Below are 23,198 nucleotides of genomic sequence, written 5' to 3' on the forward strand. Positions count from 1 at the left end.
ATATTATTATTTTGATGTTATAAATTAATAATTAATTAATTTTTTATTATCATTCAAATATACTTAAGAATAGTTAATTTGAGTTGTGTGGAATGTGAGTTGTGTGGAATGTAGGGAGCTTTTTATGTCATAGCACATCTTATAAAATCTACAAAATCTAGTACCCTAACTTCTCAACCAACCAAAAGAAAAATATCACTACGACACTCTGGATTTATGAGTCTACGTATTTTGCTTTTTCCTGTCCACAAACCAAAAGGGCCCTCACGATATAATATACCCAAATTTTTTTTTCTTTAAGATCAATATTTCGACAAGACAAAAACCAAATCAGAATTAGCATTAATTTAGAATATTTACAGCTTAATATTCTCTGATCATAAGGTCTCCAATCATATCCATAGTCAGTGGTGTAGCTATTATAGAATGCACTATCCACGAGATCAACAGATATACATATATAGTTAACCGAGCAGATCTATACATTCAAGATGCTGAGATCATTGGGCACAATTTAGAACCAAGGGTGCCATGTCGGATCCATCATGCAAAGGTTTCTGGGTGTGAGAGCAGCCTCAACCAACTCTGCTATGCTTCGCTGCACTGATTGTGGTGGATCTACACCGTTTTCCTCCTATTCCACCAAAAACAACCATAGTCACAACCCCAGATTCTATTTCATGCACGCAATAAATGAATTACTAGTATTATAGGGCGTGGAAAGCCATACCTCTTCAGAGACGTATTGTGGGGATATGCTGTTGATCCGGCCTATGACATGCTCCACGTTTGTAGCGACTTTCTGCTTGAGATCCACATTGTTTAAGCTTCCGCCTCCAACAGGAGCCATTGGCATGCCAGGTGGTCTTCTCCAAGACCACGATATCAGTTCATCACGGAAGAACATTGCCAAATGATGCCAAAGGTGCTGGCTTTGCTGCAGGGTAGAATTTCAAGACATTACTTACCAAGAGTTCAATAACAGGCTGAATATAGTTTGTTCACAAGTAGAAACTTACTTTTGGAGAAACCACAGCCTGTGCAGCTGCACACATTGCAGAGACAATAAGGCCTTCCACCCCAAAGTGAGAGAAGAATGCCTGCAGATTCCTTGTCAATCGGAAAGGCACAGGCTCATTGAACTCGATCATTCCATTTGCATCATATGCTGGATGAAAATCTGTCTGGAATATTTTTCCTGTGTTTTTCGCGAACAGAATCTTGTTTGGGGACCTTCCTCCAATTTGTAGCATGTAGGACATGAAGCTGGAGAGTGCTAATTGGACTGCAAATTGTTTCTTGAATGCCCAAGTATGATTCCCATTCAACAAAGTTTTATACATGTACTGAGAGAAAATGCTCTCGCTCACGATATTTTTGGTAATATCATTGTATGCTTGCAGACGAAGATCTACAACAGCTTCTGGCGATATTTGACCACATATGGCTTGGTTCAGTTGCTCTTTAAAGTAAGTAATTGGCAAGTCTGCTTCTCTGTCATTTCTAGCACAATGATTCTCGTATACCTCAAGGAAGGTGCTGTACATAAGATCATCTTCAACCATACGCACCTGTATGAGAGTTGAGTCAGAATTAGTAAATAAAAAAAAAAAAGAAAAATTAAAACCTTTGCAGACCAACTATTGAAACTTTTCTAGTTGTATTCCAGAAAGACATATAAAGCCATATTCATATGCTAAAATATGTTAGAGCTAGTGATTTTTAGAGAATGCCGTGACAGAATATCTTATCCATTTCTGAGATTTTTTGATACAATACAATCACATGTACATACATTACGAGCAGCTTCATTACCTGTGACCAAACAGGAATAATAATTGGAGTGTGTATGCAGATGTGGCGACGCCTGGACTCCTTATGCTTATCAAACATCCGATTCATTAAGCGGAAGAGTTGCAAGATTCTCTCATCGCTTCTAGCATTTGGAGTCAAAGATGTCTGAACTATAAAATGGCGCTGAGAGCCATCAGAACCTATCAGAGTTAAACGGCGGAAACTGCTACCATGCCTTCTAACAATAGGAATGTCGGGACCCACCCTATCTAGCTTCACTGTATGATCAGGTGCGACTTCCTGAAATCAAACCAGGACGACTCATTAATGAAGCAATAAAGAGGAAACTTAAAGATTCTTTGGAATGGGATTCAAATCCTTTGTACAGCATTGGGAACAAGTACTGAGGTAGCTTTTCATTCCCAGTCTGTATGCAAATCTAAACTTAAAAAAGTGTGACAAATAATATAAATGCAGTACGTGTACTCTCTTATTTTGGAAAAGACAGCTGCACACTATTGGCACATACCTGATCAGCAAAATATTGCCCTGGAACTTCCACATCAACAACGTAGAAATCCCGTAATACCCTGCTTTCGTCTTCCAACTTCAAAACAGCTGGAAACCGATCTTCAACATTGCTCTGCAAAATATTTTTCCAGTGCTTCAATCTTTCAGTTAGATCTGCAAGGGTAGCTGGGAATGTTGCAGTACTATCTGGATCTAGGTCGCGCTCAAAGTCCTGCTTGTATTCTCTCACGAATTCAACATGCTTGTTCACAGCATCTGCAGAAAAGCAAGCTCTGCAAACACCAGAAAGCTCTTTTTTGAGAGATTGTGGAACTTCTGCAGTCGTGGCAGTTGGATATTTGTAGCAGCGATGGAGCAAGGCATTAACTACAGCCAGAAGTCGCTCCTCAGGTAGAGTAACAAACCTAGACCCAATTTCAGTAAGTAGAATCTGCAAAGAAAATGAGCCACCATGATGTCAAGAACTATTTTACTAGAAGTGACAGAATCAACCAAGAAACATCACATTTCAGCATAAAGTCAGCAAATAGAAACTTAACACTTGCAATTCTTATTCTAGCATTACTATGAACTTGTAGAGAAACAGATTATGGATTACCAAAGCGATGAAAGGAATGGATACCAACTCAAGAAAAATCTCAAAAGTACCTCAAGTTCACTAGCAAGATTGTTGTGCTTGCTCCTAAGGGTCTCCATTATGTCTTTTGCAGCATCAAAAGCACTGGCAGCAGACGCAACCAATCCCATGGCACCATTTCGCCTCATTGCATTCTGTCCTTCATTGTTGGATGTGCCTTGATGCAGTGATTGGTCATTCCCAGAAGCCATGACACCTTCAGCAGTAGCTGACCTTTCACCCTCTGGCCCCTGAGAGCTATTTCCATCATGTGACCCAATACTTCCAGCAGGTTGGTTTTCAGAGACTATCGCACTTCCACCCTGAACTCTTGCACTTCCATCAGCCAATCCAATTGACCCTGCTGTGCCAACACCAGAGACACTTTGCTGCATTCTTTGAGCCATTGCAATTCTACCGTATTCAGATTTATTTGCAACATCCCGGCGTTCCAGCAAGTATGTGCGAAGCCAGTAATACAATGCCTGCATGTGCAAAGGCAACGCTATTCATACTAAGATCAACCGTTAAAATTGATTTATGAGTAATGACCTGTATTATCGATATCTACCTGTGGATATATAGTTGCAACTTTAAGTAAAACAAGTTTGCAATGAGGAGCTTCACTTCTCTGAAGGGACAATAGTAATTGCGGAATCCAAGAAAGCCAAACCCAATGAGGTATCTGATCCAAGAACTTATCAAATGCTCTCCCCACAGGCTCATTAGGAGTATCAAAGCTGAGAAGATATAAAACACGGGCAAGGTGGCTTCTTGAATTCGGAATGCCGAATTTAATGGCCTGAAGAAAGCAGCTCACAGCATACTCCAACCAGACCTCTTCATGAGTTTCCCTGTAAGCCTGGAAATAAGAGCAAACTGCAAAGTTAGCACTTAATATCAGAAGCAGAAATATTTCCAACCAAGTTTGACTCTCGTACCATATCACAATAATTTCCCCAACTAATCCACCCTTTAGGCAAGTTCTTGAAGAGAGAGATAGCGTTGGAATATGCAAGGTTGGCACCTTCACAGTCACTAAGCTTCAACAGAAAATCGCCTTTAAGGCGAAAAATCTCAGCCTTGTTTTTGACAGGAAAATATTCAAGATTAGTACTATTAATCAAATTAAGACCACTGGTAAGCTCTCCCTTCATTTCCAAGTATGCTTTAGCTTGTTCTCTAATTTTCACAAAAGCTTCCTGCATGCAAAAGAACAAGAAATTCAGTACATAGTTAGAAAAATGGACTGCATATGTTCAAGTTCTAACTGCAGTTTCTGCTACTCTCCCAATACCCCCACATGGTCAAATTAAAAGATTTCAAAAGGGAGTTTCAGAGTGGGGTCGATAGTCGCACAGGCCTGGAAACTGAAATATGAAACTCTGTACCTGAACTTCCATCGTGGAGTGACCATACATTTTCTCTAGAATAGAAACACAAACGTCATATAAGCCATGCTTGCGAGAAATGTGAGCAAGCTTATTGACATTCCAAGCCTTGTCCCGGAAACCAAGATGATGCAGTTGTGAATTCGTATTGCCAAAATCTTTGAATGCTTCTATAACTGCATTGTACATCTCATTTCTCCATTGAAGCAAATCATACCAAACAGACATATTGTCCCATTCATTCGGGGTCCTCAATCTCCATGTCTCCAGAATATCCTTGAGATCTGCATACAAGCTACCATGAACACCACCAACAGAATTGCCAGAAAGTTTGTTACCATTTGCAATATCTACTATAATCCTGGTTGATTCCTGGACTTCAACCAGTTGCTGAAACTGCTGTAAAAGAGGTACCCTGGCATGAACAGACATTTCAGGCAATTGCCACCACTGTTCCAAAGCTAGATCAACTCCTTTCCCCACTATGTTTTCTGCTTCTGGTACCCCATTGGTATTCTTCTCATGAAGTGCGAAATATGCCTGAATGATACGAAGTTTTGGAGTTTCTTCTAATTGTGCCTTAGGAATAATCTGTTCTTTTAAATAAACCCAATCTGGCTGTTTCCACAGACTGTCAAGCAGTATCTCATAATTCTCGACAAGTTTTCCAAACTCAGAAAGAGCATCCCATTGACTAAGTTGAGTAGCACACTGTAGCCACTGCTCTTCCCAAAGGCACATCTCAGCTTTTGGTACAGTATTGTTGTATGTGCCCTGAGTTGCCTTCACCATAGCCTGATAGAAAAGACTCTGTGCCCTTTGCCAATAGCCATGCTGAACAAGTGATAGCCCAGCCCTAGTTTCTGCAGTGATTGAACGCTTCATCCACAAACCACATCTCATATCCTCCTCATTAAGTAGACGGTAAAGCTCAGCCAAAGATTCAGAACATTTTGTGTCATTCAAGAACAGCATTACGTGGCTTTCAAGCAGTCCCAGCGCAATATGCCATGCATTGTATGTCTTTCCTATGTACTTAATTAGTTCGCTGGGCATACGTGGTTGAGGGTGACTTAATTGAAGTCCTTCTAAAAGAGCTTGCACGACATTTGGTCGATGTGATTGCTGCTTTTTGTGATAATCTTTTGATAAAAGAGCTATCATAGGCTTAGCTAGTGCCACCTGCTCTTCCTTATGCAAGGTTACCCAAACAATGGGAAACACCAAAACCCACAAATGATATGCAACATTTGCATCTGTATGGGCCAGCTCTCTAAGTGGGATGATAAGATCTGCCACCTATAGTAAATATCAACATTTAGTCACTTAGCTTCTGAAGAAAAGAAATCATGAAGACGTACATAAATGCCTAGAATGACAGAAGTTTACACAGACAGAAGAAAGAACAGTTAACAGCACATTAATGCCAAAACTTTTGGCAAGAGAATTCGAGTGGAAGTCTTGAGCCATAAAAACATAATCAGTTGAAACTGAATACTATGGAAGCATAATGGTAAATGCCACCAGGGCGACTAAACATCACTACTATTGTGTATCTTTACCTTATTCATGTTTCAGGCCTCTGGTTTCTTTTGTTGCTTAGATTATAAGAACAAGCCAATACACAAATAAAATAAACATCGAAAACACTACCTTAAGTTTGCTCATTTCATTAAGGAAATTAGCATGCTTCAAGACAAGGGCATCAAGTGTTAAAGGAGCTTCTTCTGAGCCATCGGGAATATCAATAGCCATTGGCTGCACACCAGTACCATCAGAAACTGCACCTGACACTGAAACAGGTCGGATCTTTGCAGAGTTTGGGGGCAGTGTTATAGGCTTGTCCTCAACTAATATAGCCAAAAGGAGATCAAGACCCTGTTTCAGCCAGAAGACATCACTCAAAGCCTCCCAATCCTGATACTGAATGATGTACTGAAGCCTTGTAAACAAGGTTTTCCCAAGGGATTCATGGTAAAGACCAAAAAATTTCATGCGCACTTCAGGATCTTTTGCCCGTAAGCCCAGTAGATACTGCCGCTCTACTTTCTGGAACACTTCTTGACGCATCGAAAGAGGATATCTGCATGGCAACAACGATAACATATTACACTTATATTGAGGTGCATAACTGAATATCAATACAAGAAATATAGTTACTTATTTGAGTCAGCACAAAGCCCATATAGAAGTTCAAGGTACTTCTGATCCCATTCTTCTGCAGTGCTAGGAGACAAGTTCTGCTTATCGACTTGTGAAAGCTTCTGGAGGAAAGAAACAACTTCCTTGGGGGTAAGAAAAGTACTAGACGCTACAGGATTTCCAGGTTTACCAAAATCATCTTCGATCCAACCCTTTATTAAATCTAGAATGCAGATAAGCACAGAAGGATCGGTGCCTTTCTCAGACAGCAAGGAGTTCAGAATCTGAGTTACAGATCTTTTACAATCAGGTACAATCATAACTCTTTCAGTAATAAGTTTCAACACAGATTTTAAGTTTGCAATAACCACCCCAACATCAGCACCTTGACGAGAGGAAGTGACTGCAGAATCTGAGTCTGTTCTTTGACCCTAGACAGTTAAACAAAGTCTAGGGGTAAGAAGCACAGCAAGATGCAAAATATTTTATCAAAGAATGCAACAAGAAATTCTTGGAACACGAAAAAGATAACCATCAGTTGTTTCTTCTCTCTTAAAGAAACTATGCAAGCAAAGTAAATCTAATATGAGGTAATTGGATGAAGAAACGTACTTGTCTGTTATAAGTGGCACTAGACAATCCCATATCACGTGCCAGACGCTGAAGGACACGGACCAAATTGATAGGGTCAACAAGGTTTTTATGCACCTCTGCCAAGGATTTAATCACATAAAGCACAAAGCTAATCATGCTAGCAGAATTATCTTCCCCTGATGTTTGAGGAGCAGCAACCATAGCAAGATGCTTTTGTACGAGCTCTTCAACCTTTTGATACAACATCTTCACATCTTGTGGCGTATTTAATGCTTCAGGAGGAAATGCAGCAGAAACCATCTTTAGGAGGGAGCACAAAGAATTTCCAGCATCAAGCATCTTGAACTTGAAACATGGCTCTAGAATCTGTCAAAAGTTACAAATAGAAAATATTAATATAGAACCATCAGCCAGTTACAAAGATATGCAACAAATCAGATCTAGAACAGAACATACTTGGGAAATCTGGTTGATATTATTTCTCACAAACAAATGTGGTTGTTTTTCAAGAACCTTGTTCATCACATCTAGACCCTGGGATAGAGCAGTAGATGGGTCTTTTGATTGAGATGATGGAGTACTGCTGAGCAGCTTCTCCAAATAATTAAATTTGACATTAGCATTCGGCCACACTTCCAAAGCTTGAGACAGAAGCTCCAAAGCTTGCTTGTACATAAGACTTGCTTCCTTATCTTTAGGTTCTATCACTAGGGCTACCTACATACACAAACCAAATGAATATGACAATAATCCTTGTCAGTATAACCACTGGAAACAGCTGCCGCAGACGAAAATCAGATTGTTCAGCATACAAGGCAGATGAACACGAGGGAGTAACTCATCAAACATAATTCTGATGATAAAGCAAAACAGAAATCAGGAAAAATAGTGTATTGAATGCCTAATGCACTACTCACTTAAGGACTCTTGCATCCTTTAAATCACATTTCACCTTTTAGCTCAAAAGGCACATTTAAGCTGTCAGACTCAAAAGGTACAATATATTCCCTGAGGAAAAGAAAACTGCTTCCAGTTGCGTCTTAGTAGACACATTTACCAATAGGAGGTATATCCAGGTAAAACCACGTCTTGAAAGAAACCGAAAGCATATCTAAAATTACATTCAACTCTTATAAAAACAGCAAATGCATGCAGAAAACGCGAGCAGACTGCACGATTAAGAGAAGGAAATACTGTATAGAAAGCAAAACTGGCAGTGCAATATGAGACATTAGCAAGATCTTGTACCTAAATAGCAAGGTGATTTAAAAATATTTCTTGCACCACGAGAAAGAGAAACCCATTTACGAACAGAATGCTAACTCTTTAAGTGGATTTAGAAGCTATATTACACACATGATTACGAAAGTATGCACTCACAATATGCGTGTATGTATGTGTGTTGCATATCAAATGTAGCATGAAACATACCCTTATAAGAAAATTGATGATCATCTCTTCCATTGCTGCATTAGGCTTGAATTCCTCATCAGGCTGTCCAGCAGACCCAGGCGTTTCTATGTTCGGAATTGATGAGGGGCCTCCAGGTGACATGACACAGAGAGATTGCAGACCAGGCTCGACCTTTATTCTCTTACTTGAATCATCAGAAAATGTAGAGCCATCAACAGAAAGCTTAGAATCCCCTACAGCAGAGGTAACATTCAGTACATCATTACTCTGGCTGGTGCCATCATTATTAGCTCCTTTCCTCAAATCACTCTGTCTTTGTTTCTCCCAGTTAACAACTAATCCAGCAAGTTCGATAGCTAGGCGCCTATTTTCGGCAGTGGTATTGTATGGAAGCCCAAGGCGACTAAGCGAATTTACCATCTGCGGGACAAACTGGGCCCTACAGCTGTAGAAAAGATCTGAATGGCGGACAATGAGCTGGAATATGTGAATAAGGTTAGGAATTGAGTGGCCTTCCTCCACTAAGATTTTTTTCGTATAGCGTATCCATATAGGCATACGTGAGTCACCAAGCGGCAATCTTCGTGGAAGAGCTGGCATTAGAATGTCAAGAGCTTGTTTCACCAACATTTTATTCTCCTGTTGGCATGTCCTTAGAAGTGCAACAAAGACCTGCAGTTTCAGATGGTAAATCCAATCTGGAAAAGAATGAAGTGAAAATATACAAACATCGCAAAGTTAGACCAAAGTTAGACCATACATAATAGATACAAAAGATTGGCCAGATATCTTATGGGCTTCATACCACTTGACATATAATTGTGAGCACCTACATTCGCAACATAATCGCTCCTTTACACCTTTTATTTTATTATACAAGCTATTTCAAGCAAAAACTATGTCATGAGGAAATCAGTACCACTTAAAGAATATCAAGTTTTAAATCCATCCCAATCCTTCTCGTAACTATTTTCATAAACTAAAATAGGTAAATGTGTCAATAAAATCTAGGATACATTGTAAGCTCCCACGATAAGCATAATTATATAGTATATACACTAGGATAGATCCAAAGGAATTCATATAACTTGTACAAGAACCTGCAAGATAATTTTCTCTGGAGCTTGATATGCCTCCAGAAAGTGGCAAACATTGACAAACGCCCACTGCTTACTAGCACTATCTTCACGCTTGAGATGGTTCCAGCCAAATTTGATAAGTTCCTTTCGGTGATGAACAAGATCATTCTGGAGATACTTGAGAAGAAGGGTAGCAAGCTGCAGAAGCTCAATCCTGAGCGGCTCATCATAGTTCGCAGATATCTGGAAATATAAAGATGAGATCATGAGATCATACACACAACCAAGAAAATAACCCATCAAATTATCTGAATACTATATGACATGGCATTTTGCACAGAAACAAATAGCAAGAATAATTGGATGAAAACATCCTCACCTGACATATAAGAATATACTTACAGTACCTAAAACCAACAAGATAAACTTAAAGGTAAAAAAGTTCTTAGATCTCAGTATTCCTACTCCATATCTTCCATTACCTATCCACACAGACCTCACTACACACCATCTACTCTATCACCCCCCACCGCCCCGACAAATGCTTCCTATTAGCGCCATTACAGAAATCAGAACACCACTTGCTATGTTCTTCTGTCATTTCATAGTACCATCAACATTCTCACACAACCCACAGTTAATGCTGCTCAATCCCCTTATAGCATCTCATTTCCATCAACCTAATCAGAAGCCATCAAACATGAACACCAAAGTATTGCCTAGCCAGTACAAGGAGAAAGGTAACCAGTTATGCAGAAGTATATGGTCGTAACTGGTAAGTGTGATTACAGGTGAAGAGCTGTTGATGGGTGCAGCAGTGAAGGGGAATAAAAGCAGGGTGCGAGCAAGGGGAGAACAAGGTGAACATGCCATGAGGAAAGGCTCCTTCAGATAACTGAAGGGCGACTCTGTTTAAGCCTCACTCTATTTTTTTTTTCTATTACCTAGTGACCTTTAGTAACTTTTTGGGGTTAATTGATTCATCCTACGGATCATGAAAATAGGGAAATTACACCATTACCCAATCTAAAAGGAGAGTTAGTGACATCCAATACGATTCTTACCTAATGTCAAAAGAGAGTTAATAGGATCCAATATATTAGCATATAAGCATACTGAAATTTTGAACACTTCCCTCTGAAATTCCATTTATTCAAAAAATCAACATTCACCAATACAAAAGAGCCCAACGCATGTACAGAGAGACAACAACAGTAAATCAGGTTCAATCTGGAGAACCCATAACCCCTCTAAAACACAAGCTAAATGTACCTCTTCAGGGGGATCAAGCAGCTTGTCCACAATTGTCTTGATTGTAGCAGCATCAATGACTTCCCAAGTTTGGCCATTCTGAAAAGCATGAGCTAACATAGGAAGAATAAGCATTTGCATTACAATTACCATATGATCGTGGCTTAATTGTTTTATCTGAAAAAGATCCAGAAAATGGAGCAGCAGAGTCTTCTTCAAGTTGGGTGGATAGCCTTCCGCCACCTATATTAGGGAATGAAATGATTATACAAGCACCCATGAAAGAAAATTAACTGGAAGATACTACTTGTTCCATGGGAAGCTTGAGATGTATCATTCATGTACCTCAATGATGTAGAACTCCTTTAAGAAAGTAAAGTCTATGCGTGTGCGATACAGGAAGATGGCAAGAATATCAAACAATACATTAACTTCCATTCTGTCATGACGCAAGTAGTTCAAAAAACATTTGACAAGCCATTTGCTTTCTTTTACCTGCATATGTTATTGTTTTAAACAGTTAGCAAGCCAGTAAATGGAGACATGCAGATCCAAACTGAGGGATAAATAAATTGCACAATTCTCAACCTAGAAGATCTACACTATTTATCACCAACACGAACACAAACTACATTCTAATACTCTACTGTTAAATACCGAGTTCACGGAAATGATAACAGAAATATGCTTATTATGTGAAAGATATCATCCATGCAGTTAGTCAGTTGTCTTTCCAACTTCAATTATACAAGCTGGTAAAAATGGACTGTCAAGAAAAAATCCACCAGGGCAACTGTTGGTTACCACAAAACCCATACTCCCCTGCTTATTGGTGATCTAACATATTGCTTAATCAACTTTGCTTCCACCGGTAATAATATTATCATTCACGGATTTACCAGCCAACCACAAGATGGAAAATCAACGCAAAGAACATGAACATATCAATTATAGAACCAACATACTTCTCAAGAATATATGTGCATATATACGTTCCACATTTTATACACATATTAACTATTTCACTTACTTGCAACAAGTTCAATTCCTGCTCATTCTGTAAACGAGATATTCTGGCAGGGGACTTCCACAGCTGAACCAATGTATCAAATACAACACGGTTGCTTTGCAACCAGACAGGCATCAATTTAACAAGAGTCTTAACTAGGGCAAGACCTTGAAAATAAGCATCTGATGTTGCCATGGAATTGTTTACTGCATGAACAGAATCTTCAGATTCAGGTATTACAAGACTTTCATCACCCCCAACAGAACCAGAAGGATTTGAAGATCCTTGGGCCGCCTCACTCTTTATTGCAAATTCAGGAAATGCACTGGTTATTATTTTATCAGGAGACTTTGCAAGTTCTTCTCTCAACGGCTGGCCAGCATCGGATCGTATTATATACATGAACCTGCATATTTCAAAAAACCCAATCAAGACAAGGGATAACAACTTGCAAACCTAGGCTGGGATGGACTTCCGTTTTTAATTACCTCCTGAAATACTTGGGCTGTGATAGTCTAGTAAGAAAATAATCAACAGCAGTGGTGGGGTAGCGATTTAGGAATTTAGTCAGTGGTAAGCGATACGGACTGTTGATCTCACTATAAAATTGCCCAGGTGGAAGGGCAGCCTCCAAATCAATAGTTAATGTTACAAGATCATCAAGGAACTTTCCAGCCGCAGAAGGAAGCAAGTGAAAAAGCTCAATGATTGCTGCAAGATGTTCGAATGGATTAAACAGAAATCATTATTATATGCTGCAATTCGGTATATGATCTATTATGTGGCTAAAATAAGGATTATGAAGCCTAGGAAGTACCAACCAGCAGCTATTTTAGGTTCCTCGCCAGCCTTCCAAGCCTTCTGAGTCAGCGCAAGTTTTTCAGGTTCCAGCCATTTCTTTAGATGCTCCAACAACTTACCACCTAAGGTAACATTGAACCAGTTGGACAGGAGTTCAAGCAGCCGGGCAAGACCTTGCAAAAGAGGCATGCTGAGGTTCTTGGTGTGTGCCAAATTAACTAGTATTGGCCTCAAGCTGCTTTGCAAGAGTTCTTTTGGCATCCTCTGCTGTAGAATAACCTATGAAGTGGTACACCAATATAAATCTATCAAGAAAGTAGCTGGAAAATCATATATGGCCATTCATACTAAGTAAATAAGCACTCGCAATCCTACTATTTGATTTAACGTGGAAGAAAATCTCTCGATCGTTTGTATACAAACATCTATCAGAAATTAAATCCCACAAGAGGTGAAGGCCTGCTGACAAATCAAGTTAGTGGAACAATGAGTTCAAGTATCAAATGAACATTCATAAACAATCTCATCGGAATAAACAGTTCTGTCTATAGAAAGATCCAAATCACAAAAGAGCAAATATTAAGCATCACAAGATTAACACTGGATAAAGGCACATCCTCCCCAGCAGAGATAAGGGCACAATAATATTTGCTCCAAGTGCATAACAGAAAGCAGAAACTAAGTTTGAATACCTAATGGAGGAGTCAAAGGAATGCCATAAGGTACAGATGATAAAAGCTAATAAAGCTTCAGATAGAATTATAGAAGCAAAAAAGGGGCAAGCATGGATCTGGATTCTAGATCAACGAACAAGATAACCAATTGTTTAACTAAATCAAGGAAGTATTCTGGGCAAACACGCATGTCTAGGGACCCTATTTATGAGCTATAAGTTCAATGTACTCGATATATATTCATACTTTCAACCCAAAAATGTTCGTTCCTATCTCCTTGAGCTTATTAATGAGGAAATGGACATTCTGCACTCTACAAGCACGAACACATACAGAGAACTCAAAGCCTGATTCAACAAACAGTGTGTGCAACTAACAAACAAAGTATCATGACAACTGTAATCTTTTAATTTTGGATGCATTGATGAAGTAGGAGTTAACCAAGCAAATCATCTATTATACACAATAACATACTAATGATACAGTTTATGTATCTTAAATAACAACTTTTTGCCTGTAAACATTAAAAAGCTAAGCGAAACATACCTGACGCAGACCTTCCTTCGCAACAGCTACAATTTCAGGACTCCTGCTTGTCAACGATTTGAAGAACATGGAAATTACTTTTGCTCGCAAATCTGAGTGATTTTGAGTTTTAAAGTCTGCCCATGCCATGGCAGTACATAAGAGTTCAATGCAAGCAGTTCGGAGCTTATTCAAAGATGTGGCCATTTTTGGATTCATATATTTCACAACCCACACAGATTCATCGGATTCTGCTATTTGCAAAGCTTCTTGCAGAAAATTAATGAGCTCTGGAGTTAACTTCAGAAGCGGAGGCCTCAAAGCCAGGCAAAAATTCAGTGCAGTCACAGTGCCAACCTGTAATAATGCATAAATCAAATAAAATAGTACACGTGTGAAACTACTCTTCAATGAGAATCCAACTTTACCTGTTGTTCCACAGTTTTAGACCGCAGTGGCCGCATGATAAGAGGCTGTAGCAAAGGCTGGTGCAAAGGTTCAAGTAACTCAGAGACCTCACTCCCGGTCCTACTAGCCAAAAGTGCCAAAGAAGACTGCACGATCTTTCTCACATTAATAGAGGAGTTGGCATTAAATAATTCTGAAGCCAAATACTCAACAACACCCTGGAAACTTTGTCTGCGAGCTTCACTGTTGGCCTCATCAACATTATTCACCACACGCAGAACTTGCGTAAGCACCTGACTAGACTCTTCTTGTTCTTTAGTAGCATATGTAGGAAGTCTTTTAAGAGCATAGACTAGCCCCCGAACAATTCGTACTTGAAAAATACATAGAATTTCAACTGTAACCTTTCCAATCAAAGCACCAAGCCCCATAACTCCCCCCATTCGTGCTTGCCAGGTACTCCCATAACAACAGTGTAAAAGGCGTGGCAAAAGTTGCTCAAAACAAGGGACCCGAATGCTTGGAGGAGGTGAATATACAGGGCTCATTGAGGGGCTGGATACAATCATAGGAGTGCTGGGACCCCCTCTAGACATTAGCACATCAGAATGTTTAGAGTTAGCAAGAAACAGAAGTGTCTCAGAAAACATATTCAACGAATTCAACGCGGCTTTTGCATGCTGTCTATTTTCATCTGCCAGAACCTCTACCAAAGCATCTAAAAATATCGAAGGATCCAGCTCTTTCAGAGAAGCGTTATTTCTCGACTTTGAACTCACACTGGAGCTGGAAGAAACCATGGGACCGCCAATTGATGCAGAAGGAACTGAACTCTGAGAAACAGGAACCTCAACATGGAATATTATAGCAAAATGACGACATATGTGGCTGACAAATTCATCCTTAGGTTCCTGTAGATCAGGCTCCACACTTGCAGCAATTATTGTCATCAAAAGAATCTTGAAAACTGATTTCTCAGCCATAAGTTGGGTCTTCGTCTTGACACCTAGATCAGCCTACATGAATTAAAAAATTCAAGTTCGACTGTTAAAATATCATTCCAAAGGAGTTTTACACTATCGCCCCTCCCTACATGAAGAACTTACTCCTACCCAGAAATTGCTTTGGTATTGTACCCAAGCAAGTAAACGTACAAAAAAAAAAAGAACGTCAGGAGATACAAAAGTACAAAACAGCCTTTTAAGGAGAACATACTTCAGCTTGCATTAGCTTTAGAGAACCCAAAAGAAGAATACAGCAGCATACCACTTAATATACAAACCAAATTGATAAACAAACATCCTGGTTGTTTGAAATAAAATAAGCAGGAGAAAAAATAATGAAGAGTATGCGCAAGTGCAGATTATATGAATAGCCAACCTTTATATCAGATGTATCAGATCTTCTCCAGGATGGATCAACAGAAGAACTTATAAAAGATGACAACAGCCTAAATGTTGACCCGTCATCATTCAAAAGTCCAGGCAAATTAAGCTGAGAAGATAAGCATACACGAAGAAATTTTAGTGCTTGCTTCCTATAGAAGCTATCAACAGAACTCCCCTTCTGCATGACAGCTCCTACAGCAAGATTGATACAGCGATCCAGTGGCACCAGAAAAGGGGTGGAAGGCTCAAAAGTGAGGATAAATCGAAGCCCATGCTCTGGATTTTCTTTGGATTCCAGTGCTAGAGGCTCTTTAAGGAAGCGTCTGTTTCGACCACCTAACTTACCAAGAAGTTGCAATGACTTTGCACCCCAAGGATAGGGTGGAGGCCTTAAATGAGACCACAAAGCCAAAATAACCTCAGACATGACATTTGCCATGCTTGGTTCCAGGAAATCTGGATTCAAGCTATCAATCCAAAACTCGAGTGTTCTCAAACCAAGGTTGATAAGTTCATCACTTCCTTTCAGACACATAACAAGAGGTTTCATAAGACGGGGTAGGTGAGGTAACAGTGAGCTCAAACGTGATGGCAATGTCAGAGAAAGCTCTAATAGAAGTTCTCGCATATCTTCACCAGTAGGTCCCTCAAGCATAGCTAACAACATATTTAAGCATGGTTGTAACATAGGAATCAAGTCCCGAAGCAGAAGTTCAAATTTTCCTCCAGCAAGCGCACGAAACATTGTGCGAAGAAGTTGCAAATATGCAATTGGTCTCTCAACCTCAGTTGCGTTTTTCATGCAAGTTTCCATGATCACAGGCACATGTGGTTGAAGAATACGCTCACAATCTGATGGAGCCTTTGCAACTGCACCGAATAAATACCGGAAGAGATGCAAAACAAGTTTTGCGGCAGGAGAATCAGGATGCTTAAGGACATCGAGTTTGCTATTCACAAGAAAATTTACTAAAACATCTGCAAAAGGGCGAAATACTTTTGCTGCTTGCAGAAGAGTAGAGAAAATGTGGACCAGCTGGCTGTTAGAAATCATGCACTCAAAAAGCTCGGGTATGCATAAAGAGAACATGTCCATTAAGTCCCTAGGTTCCATGATGGCCAATATATTGGAAAAGAGGTGGACCATATCTCTCTCTTCATCTTTCTCCTTAAACAATGCTAAGCAATGCACACCACTCTTCAGAACACCTGATGCTTTACAGACCTGTAAAGTTCAAAGTGATAAGATAAAGACCATGGCGCCATACAAAGACATGAAGCTACTATGAAAAATTGTACCTCTTCTTCTCGCATTCCCTTAAAAGGCTGCGGTACAGAAGAACCTGATGATGTCGACGGAAGCACTTGCTGAGGGGCACCATGCGTGGAGGGTGAAACCTGTGTAAATAGGACACTCATGCCGATTAGGCATTAGGATAAAGCCTTGCATATTAAACTATCTTCAATTTTGTAAGAACCTGTGATCTTGGTATGTGTGCATGGGTTATGCTCCAGATTATCGTCTTCATTCCTGAAATTGTGGCACTGACATTAGAACAATTCAACATATACTTGTAAGGTGTAAACCCAAAAGAGGAATCATAAAAATTTGGATATTGGAAGAATGGACATTACCCATAACTAAAGTCTTTATCAGATGCTTACAGTCATTGACCTCTTTAGAATGCTCTACAGACATCGGTAAATTAAGGACTGCCTGCTACATGAAAGCCCATAATCAGGAAAGGGGGAAACGATGGAATTTCACGTTATCAGGTGCTATGCAATTTACAAGATTAAAGTGATATAGGACTAGAGTAGGTATCAATATAAAGCTATCCAAAACTGGTAATTTTCCATCTAGCTTGATAAGTTGAAAATGTCCAAAGATAAGCAGGCAGAAAACTCTCAAAGAATGCTGATCAGAGGCTCTGAGCATCTTACACCATATATTTGATCAAAATAATCATTATAAAAATAAATAAATTATAAAAACGAAAGAAACAGAAGGGAACAGTCAATCATGAAAAACCTAAAACTAGAATGCCAAATCATAATGATAAAAATATCCATGAGCACATATCAACCATATTTTAAAATTTTCACAGGAAGAGCAAGCATCACTGATATGCCAACCTACACTTTAGACAAGGATCCCCAACAAGAAACTAACTAAAGAACAGTTCAACACATCCTAAAAGTTACTACATAATAAGTGCTTTTGAATTCCTTGAGTGGACACCTCCAACCAACTCTAGTTTTAGTCCTCTCCCAAACCTCAATAACAAAATCCTCGAGAGTTTCACTTCCTTTTTAACTGTAGGAGAAACATCGGTTCCCCAACCCAAATCCCTATACTACTGAGGTTTTCTGAGTACAACAGTTTTAATCATGTAAGGAGAATATAGTATCACTACAACTAGAATGAAGAGACTCTCCAATGACTTGTACCTAAAGCAAAAGAAGTGAAAAGGAGAAAAAAGAACCGCAAAAACAAGAAGCTGCATCAAGAAACTGTGATGTGAGTCAAATGACCTGTACTGGTACTTCAAGTTTTGACCTCAATGTTGACCGATTTTTCCCCTCCTCTCCCTGCTCTAGTAGCTGTCAGACAAACAATCATACAGGACCAAAGCCATAATTAAGTCAATTTATAAGAAGAGACTATTTGACAAGTAAAGGTAATCAGAAGTACACCAACAAATTAGCTTTACAACAGCTGGAAAAATAGCATCTTCAAGGAAAAGAATCTAATGTGGGATATATGACAGGCAACACAAGACCACAAAGGAGTGATAGTGTCATTGTCTCTGCCCACGTATATATTTCAGTTTAGCAGATCATATTCTACACAGAAGCATGAGGATCAGTTCCCAAACTTTCAATCCAGAACCTAATTAAGTAACCTATCATTATATTATTTGAAGTAAAAAAGCATTATTTATTAACGCCAATATGCAATGATTATAACTGTGCCCCATAAACCCTAAAACTAGTAAATATTTATAGAAAAAAATATTGTTGATGAAATAGTATGCTGATACATTAAAGTGAATATACTATACATTAAGTATGGGAAAACAGCATGTCTGTCAATTATTCATATGTGACGTAAGAGCAAGATTCCAATATAAAATAAGCACACGATGTTAAAGCCAAAGTACCTGAGGTATAGTACGCTTGAAGGTGTTAAACTTCCCAACAAAAGCATCCAATATTCGACCCTGCAGTATAAAGGAACATATGAATATGAATCCTTAAGTAAGAGAAGGTTCTTTTCAGAAGAAAGACCACTAAGGGAGGCATACCAATAAAACTCGTGCCTCATCCATTGATGCCTGATCATTACCTTTCTCAAAAATAGGTTCCACCTTTAAGGTAAAAAAAAAACAGATTGGGATCTCAAGTCATACACAAATTAAAAATAGATCTGTTTTATCAAGTAATGCGCATTTTCAAGAGCTTTAAATGAAATATTATTCTGAGAACATACCAGATTCAACATCAAGCGAGCACAGGTAGTATGAATGCTCAAGGTCAATGAGGCATCATGCATGTTGCTTGAGAATAGGTAAATAATCCGTGATAACTGCAAACCAATTTATAAAGATTAATAAAACTAAGCAGCATAATAATTGAACTATTCAAGAAAATATTCAACATACACGGCTCAAAAATATTATAAAAAGAAGTCTAATTTTCAATAGAAAATAAGGGAGAAGGGCATGAGCCCAAAATCTAGGGAGATTCTACAGGTTCCTATAAAATAAAATAAAAATCTGACTCACCTGGGACAATGAAAGATCTCCCCTGACATGATGAACAATCTCTGCCAGAAGACTATAGGCCAAAGGCCGCAATGTTTCAAAGCATGCTCGGCCCGTTCCAACGAGCACCCTGGGACAGTCCAAACATAACTTTCAACAGGACCAAAAGACATAATGTTGAACTCTGAACTTTGTATGCACATGTTAAATGGATTGGAACTGAATAGCACAAAGAGGATAATTTTCTCTATAAATGCAAACATGCGACTACTGTCACATTTGCCAATTAAAGCTATAATTGTTATATTTTGACAAAGCATGTTTCACTTGCCCTTATGCATATTGCATGCTTTTTAGGTTGGTGTGAGGATCCAAGAGTATACATAATAATCACCCTTGTGGAAATAGTACAAAGCACCTAATTCTGTGAAGCCTCACCAGGGAATGATAACGGAAACACATGTAACAATGCCTATCAGTGTAAACAGAGGAGGGTGCGTTAAATAAGACAACATGCTCTTTATACCCAATAATTTCTATTTCTAAAAGCCAAATTTACTGTCAATCATAAACCATTTAACAGAATCATACAACAAAGGAGTTTAGTTGGAATCAGTCTCTAAAGTTGATAAGTTCACCACATCCCAGTTCCCAACAACAAATTACAATACCAGCATACCCACATTAACAAATGAACACGAAGTCAAGGAAAAATGATGACAATGAGGATGCAATTTACATGAAGATAATATCACAATAACATAAGTAAGATAACAAATATGGTGGAACCATATAAGTTCTATAGTAATACTTTTTTTACCACTTTCATACAGCCACATAAGATCATCCATCATTTTCAGACTTCAGAGAATGACCTCGAAACCGTGGGCATAGAGTAGGGAATAGTTCTTATTTCTAAATCAATAAAATGTTTCCATAACCTATTTCATACATAAGCATACCTCTCATCTAAAAGTGTATCAATTAAAGGAAATAAACCCCTTTTGAAGTCCGTCCCAAGAACATGTTTCAGAGCTACCAAGAGTTCCTGTAGTGAAAAACTTCACATGTCACTGTTCAGGAGATTAAACAAACAAAAAATAGAAAAAATGTAAGAGCAGCCAACCTTCCGAATTGAAACTGAGTCGGAGCATGTGACAAGCAGATTTACGATGCTTTTACATATGCTTTCTTCATGTTGTTTAATATAGTCGGCAAAGCTCTTCAGCAGGTAAGTCAAGAAAGATACAGTCTGCACATTAAGAGTGGGAAAATGGCTAAGATGTGGGGAAAAGTCTTTCTGATAATGCATTACTATTATTTGTCTATCTGGGAAAGAGGGGCATAAAGAATTATATAAAAGTGGGATTGATGATAAGCAAATAATTAGGTTTGCCACAATCTTGAAAAGGGTTATGATATGAACTAAAAATGATTGATCATTAGGGTGGGATAGACAATCTCATGCTTCGTGCTAACGCCAAGGAAAAAATCTATGCACATCTTAAATTTTACCTTAACTTGTGCACCCTTCAGCTCGATAAAATGAGTCTTCACATGAGGTGGTACCTTCTCTGGGCCTGGGACTGATATTGCTGCCACCATCAGTGGCAACAGATGCGGGATATTAGTCTGAACAAGTCGGCCATACAACTGAAACAGAAACATAACAACCAATGGACTCTCTGTGACAACCTTAAACGACCTTGTGCTGGGATTAAGCTGCCCAGAAACCCCAACATAACCACCTGAAGGACCCACTTGATCAGTAACTTCCAGAGCCTTCACATCATCACCACTAAGAGAAGACCCCATGGAGCCAGAGGTCGATGGCAAAGGTGGTGGTGGGACCATCATGGCTCCATTCTCAAAGAAGTAACTAACAGTAGCCCTAAAATTCTGGTAAATTTTGCAGACAAAATCCAGGAATGGCTGTACTTCAGTCTCCAAACTCGGCCTAAAGTTTCTAAGCAAATCAAAAATAATCCTGATGCAAATTAAACCATTCTCCTCATTGTCTGTTGTGAGCACATGCATAGCTACTTTGAGAAGCTCCTGAACAAAGGGCCTCAGAACCTCACTGTGGGGCAGGCGGTTAAGAATCTCAATTATAATGTTGCGTAGTTTGTGCTCCTGGTTGTCGACAAACTGGGGTTTGGTAGTTTGATGTAGAATTGTCGAAAAAGCCCGGAAATAGCACTTCAAAAAGTTCAAATACTCCCCTGTATGGCAAATTTCCAAACTGTCCCTTACCTCCATCGCCATTTGCAGCCTTGTCTGAATTGCTGAGCCATAGAAAAAACAAACAGAATCAATGCACGAGTTTTACACGTAAACGAGAAATTGAACAGACACAAGTGAGCTAAAAAAAAATATGCTTACGGAGGTCAGGTTCGATCAGGTGCCGCGAGTGCTGCTCGAAATTCTGAACGGGACTCATTATTGAAAAATTTACTCTAATTAAATAGGAGACTTCGCGCCAGCAATCAAATTCTAGGGTTTTATGAGCAGTTGTTAGCGAAATGAAGTTCGAAGAGCGCTAACGTCGCAGTTGGGGGAAGGATACGTACATGTGATGGCGGTAGGGTTGGGATTGAGGAGCCTTTTCACAGAAATTGTCAATTTAGGTGGGTTAATTTAGAAACCTAGGGTTTTAATTTGGGGAAGAAGTAGTGTATGAAGAAGGGTTCTTCAGTTAGGTGATCAATGGGAAGCATGTGTGTCCCATTGCATTATACTACGCATTAGCAATTTAGAACGTGTCCATCTATTTATAGCGCTCAACCTTAAGAATTACTGTAAGAATTTTTAAAAATTAGTGTAATTTTTATTTTAAGCATATTTTCAGTTCAGGGTTAATAGCATCTAATGTAACAAAATTGGTTTTTACCACGAATTTAGAAGTTGGTAAATAAGTACTACTGTATATCATAAATTTGCCTAGTGGTAATAATCTATCACTATGTAAAAGGCTAATTTTAGTATTCATTTGAAATATTTATAAGTTTATCTTTATTCTGGAATATTTATAAGTTATGGGATCAATTTATATATTTATGGAATAATTAATTTCTTCCAATAGTCATTACATGCAAAATCGTATAGTTATCACCATATTATATTTATGTATATTTACTTTACACTGGCAGTTACTTCGCGGCAATTACTTTGACGGATTATTAGTCTCACTCCAATTTAGGAGTTACTTTGTTGACTCACAATATTCAAATTAGTGATTAGACAAAATATAATTATTCCGTAACCGCCACATTAATTATATACTAGGAGTATATATCTATAAATATGTATCATTTACAAGATTCTACTTCACTTCATCATTGTCTCCCCTCACTCTATATAGAATTTTGGCAAAAGTAAGAATTTGTTCATATCATGGAATTCACGTTCCTTAAACGATCTACAGCCTAACAATACTTCGTTAGTGATTCGAGTGCGGTGCATGCATGTTTATGTTTATTAAACGTGGACAAACCAATGTAATCTTCTTGGAATGTGTGCTCCACGATCGAATGGTATGCGTGTCATTGCTTAGCTTATCAGTACTATTTTCTATGCATGAAACAAGGATTCAAGGCACGGTTCCAAGGAATTTGCATAACGCTTTCAACTTTTTGTCTATAAATATGATCATTTGCTAGTTTATAACTCATTCCTCATTGTCTTGTCCCATTGCATCACAAATACTTTGCAAAAAGAAAATTTTTTCTCAATATGGTTATTACTCTTTACCTATAGTAGTACATTTATATGAGATTAATTTGTGCCAGTGATGTTAGTTCATATTTAAGTTTTTT

The 23,198-nt window shown here is 38.7% G+C and overlaps 1 protein-coding gene across 1 annotated transcript; it reads right to left on the bottom strand.

Moving 5' to 3' along the window:
* Window positions 1–316: 316 nt before the first annotated feature.
* Window positions 317–22,107, bottom strand: LOC125213152 (transcription-associated protein 1-like). Its single transcript, XM_048113529.1, has 35 exons — window positions 21,766–22,107; window positions 20,899–21,668; window positions 20,510–20,635; window positions 20,346–20,431; window positions 19,405–19,513; window positions 19,110–19,205; window positions 18,925–18,987; window positions 18,781–18,840; window positions 18,152–18,220; window positions 17,252–17,333; window positions 17,095–17,147; window positions 16,916–17,014; window positions 15,609–16,841; window positions 14,249–15,244; window positions 13,842–14,177; window positions 12,642–12,900; window positions 12,309–12,531; window positions 11,842–12,226; window positions 11,157–11,306; window positions 10,833–11,054; window positions 9,582–9,803; window positions 8,500–9,153; window positions 7,525–7,785; window positions 7,087–7,434; window positions 6,493–6,905; window positions 5,986–6,415; window positions 4,333–5,631; window positions 3,883–4,143; window positions 3,513–3,803; window positions 2,974–3,426; window positions 2,324–2,755; window positions 1,816–2,094; window positions 1,020–1,571; window positions 731–937; window positions 317–634 (listed from the first exon to the last, which is right to left on the bottom strand). The coding sequence occupies exons 1-35, from the start codon at window positions 21,821–21,823 to the stop codon at window positions 515–517; spliced, it is 11,697 nt and encodes a 3,898-aa protein (XP_047969486.1). The 5' UTR covers window positions 21,824–22,107; the 3' UTR covers window positions 317–514.
* Window positions 22,108–23,198: the final 1,091 nt, after the last annotated feature.

Source organism: Salvia hispanica, chromosome 3, assembly GCF_023119035.1.
Source record: "Salvia hispanica cultivar TCC Black 2014 chromosome 3, UniMelb_Shisp_WGS_1.0, whole genome shotgun sequence".
Taxonomy (NCBI): Eukaryota; Viridiplantae; Streptophyta; class Magnoliopsida; order Lamiales; family Lamiaceae; genus Salvia; species Salvia hispanica.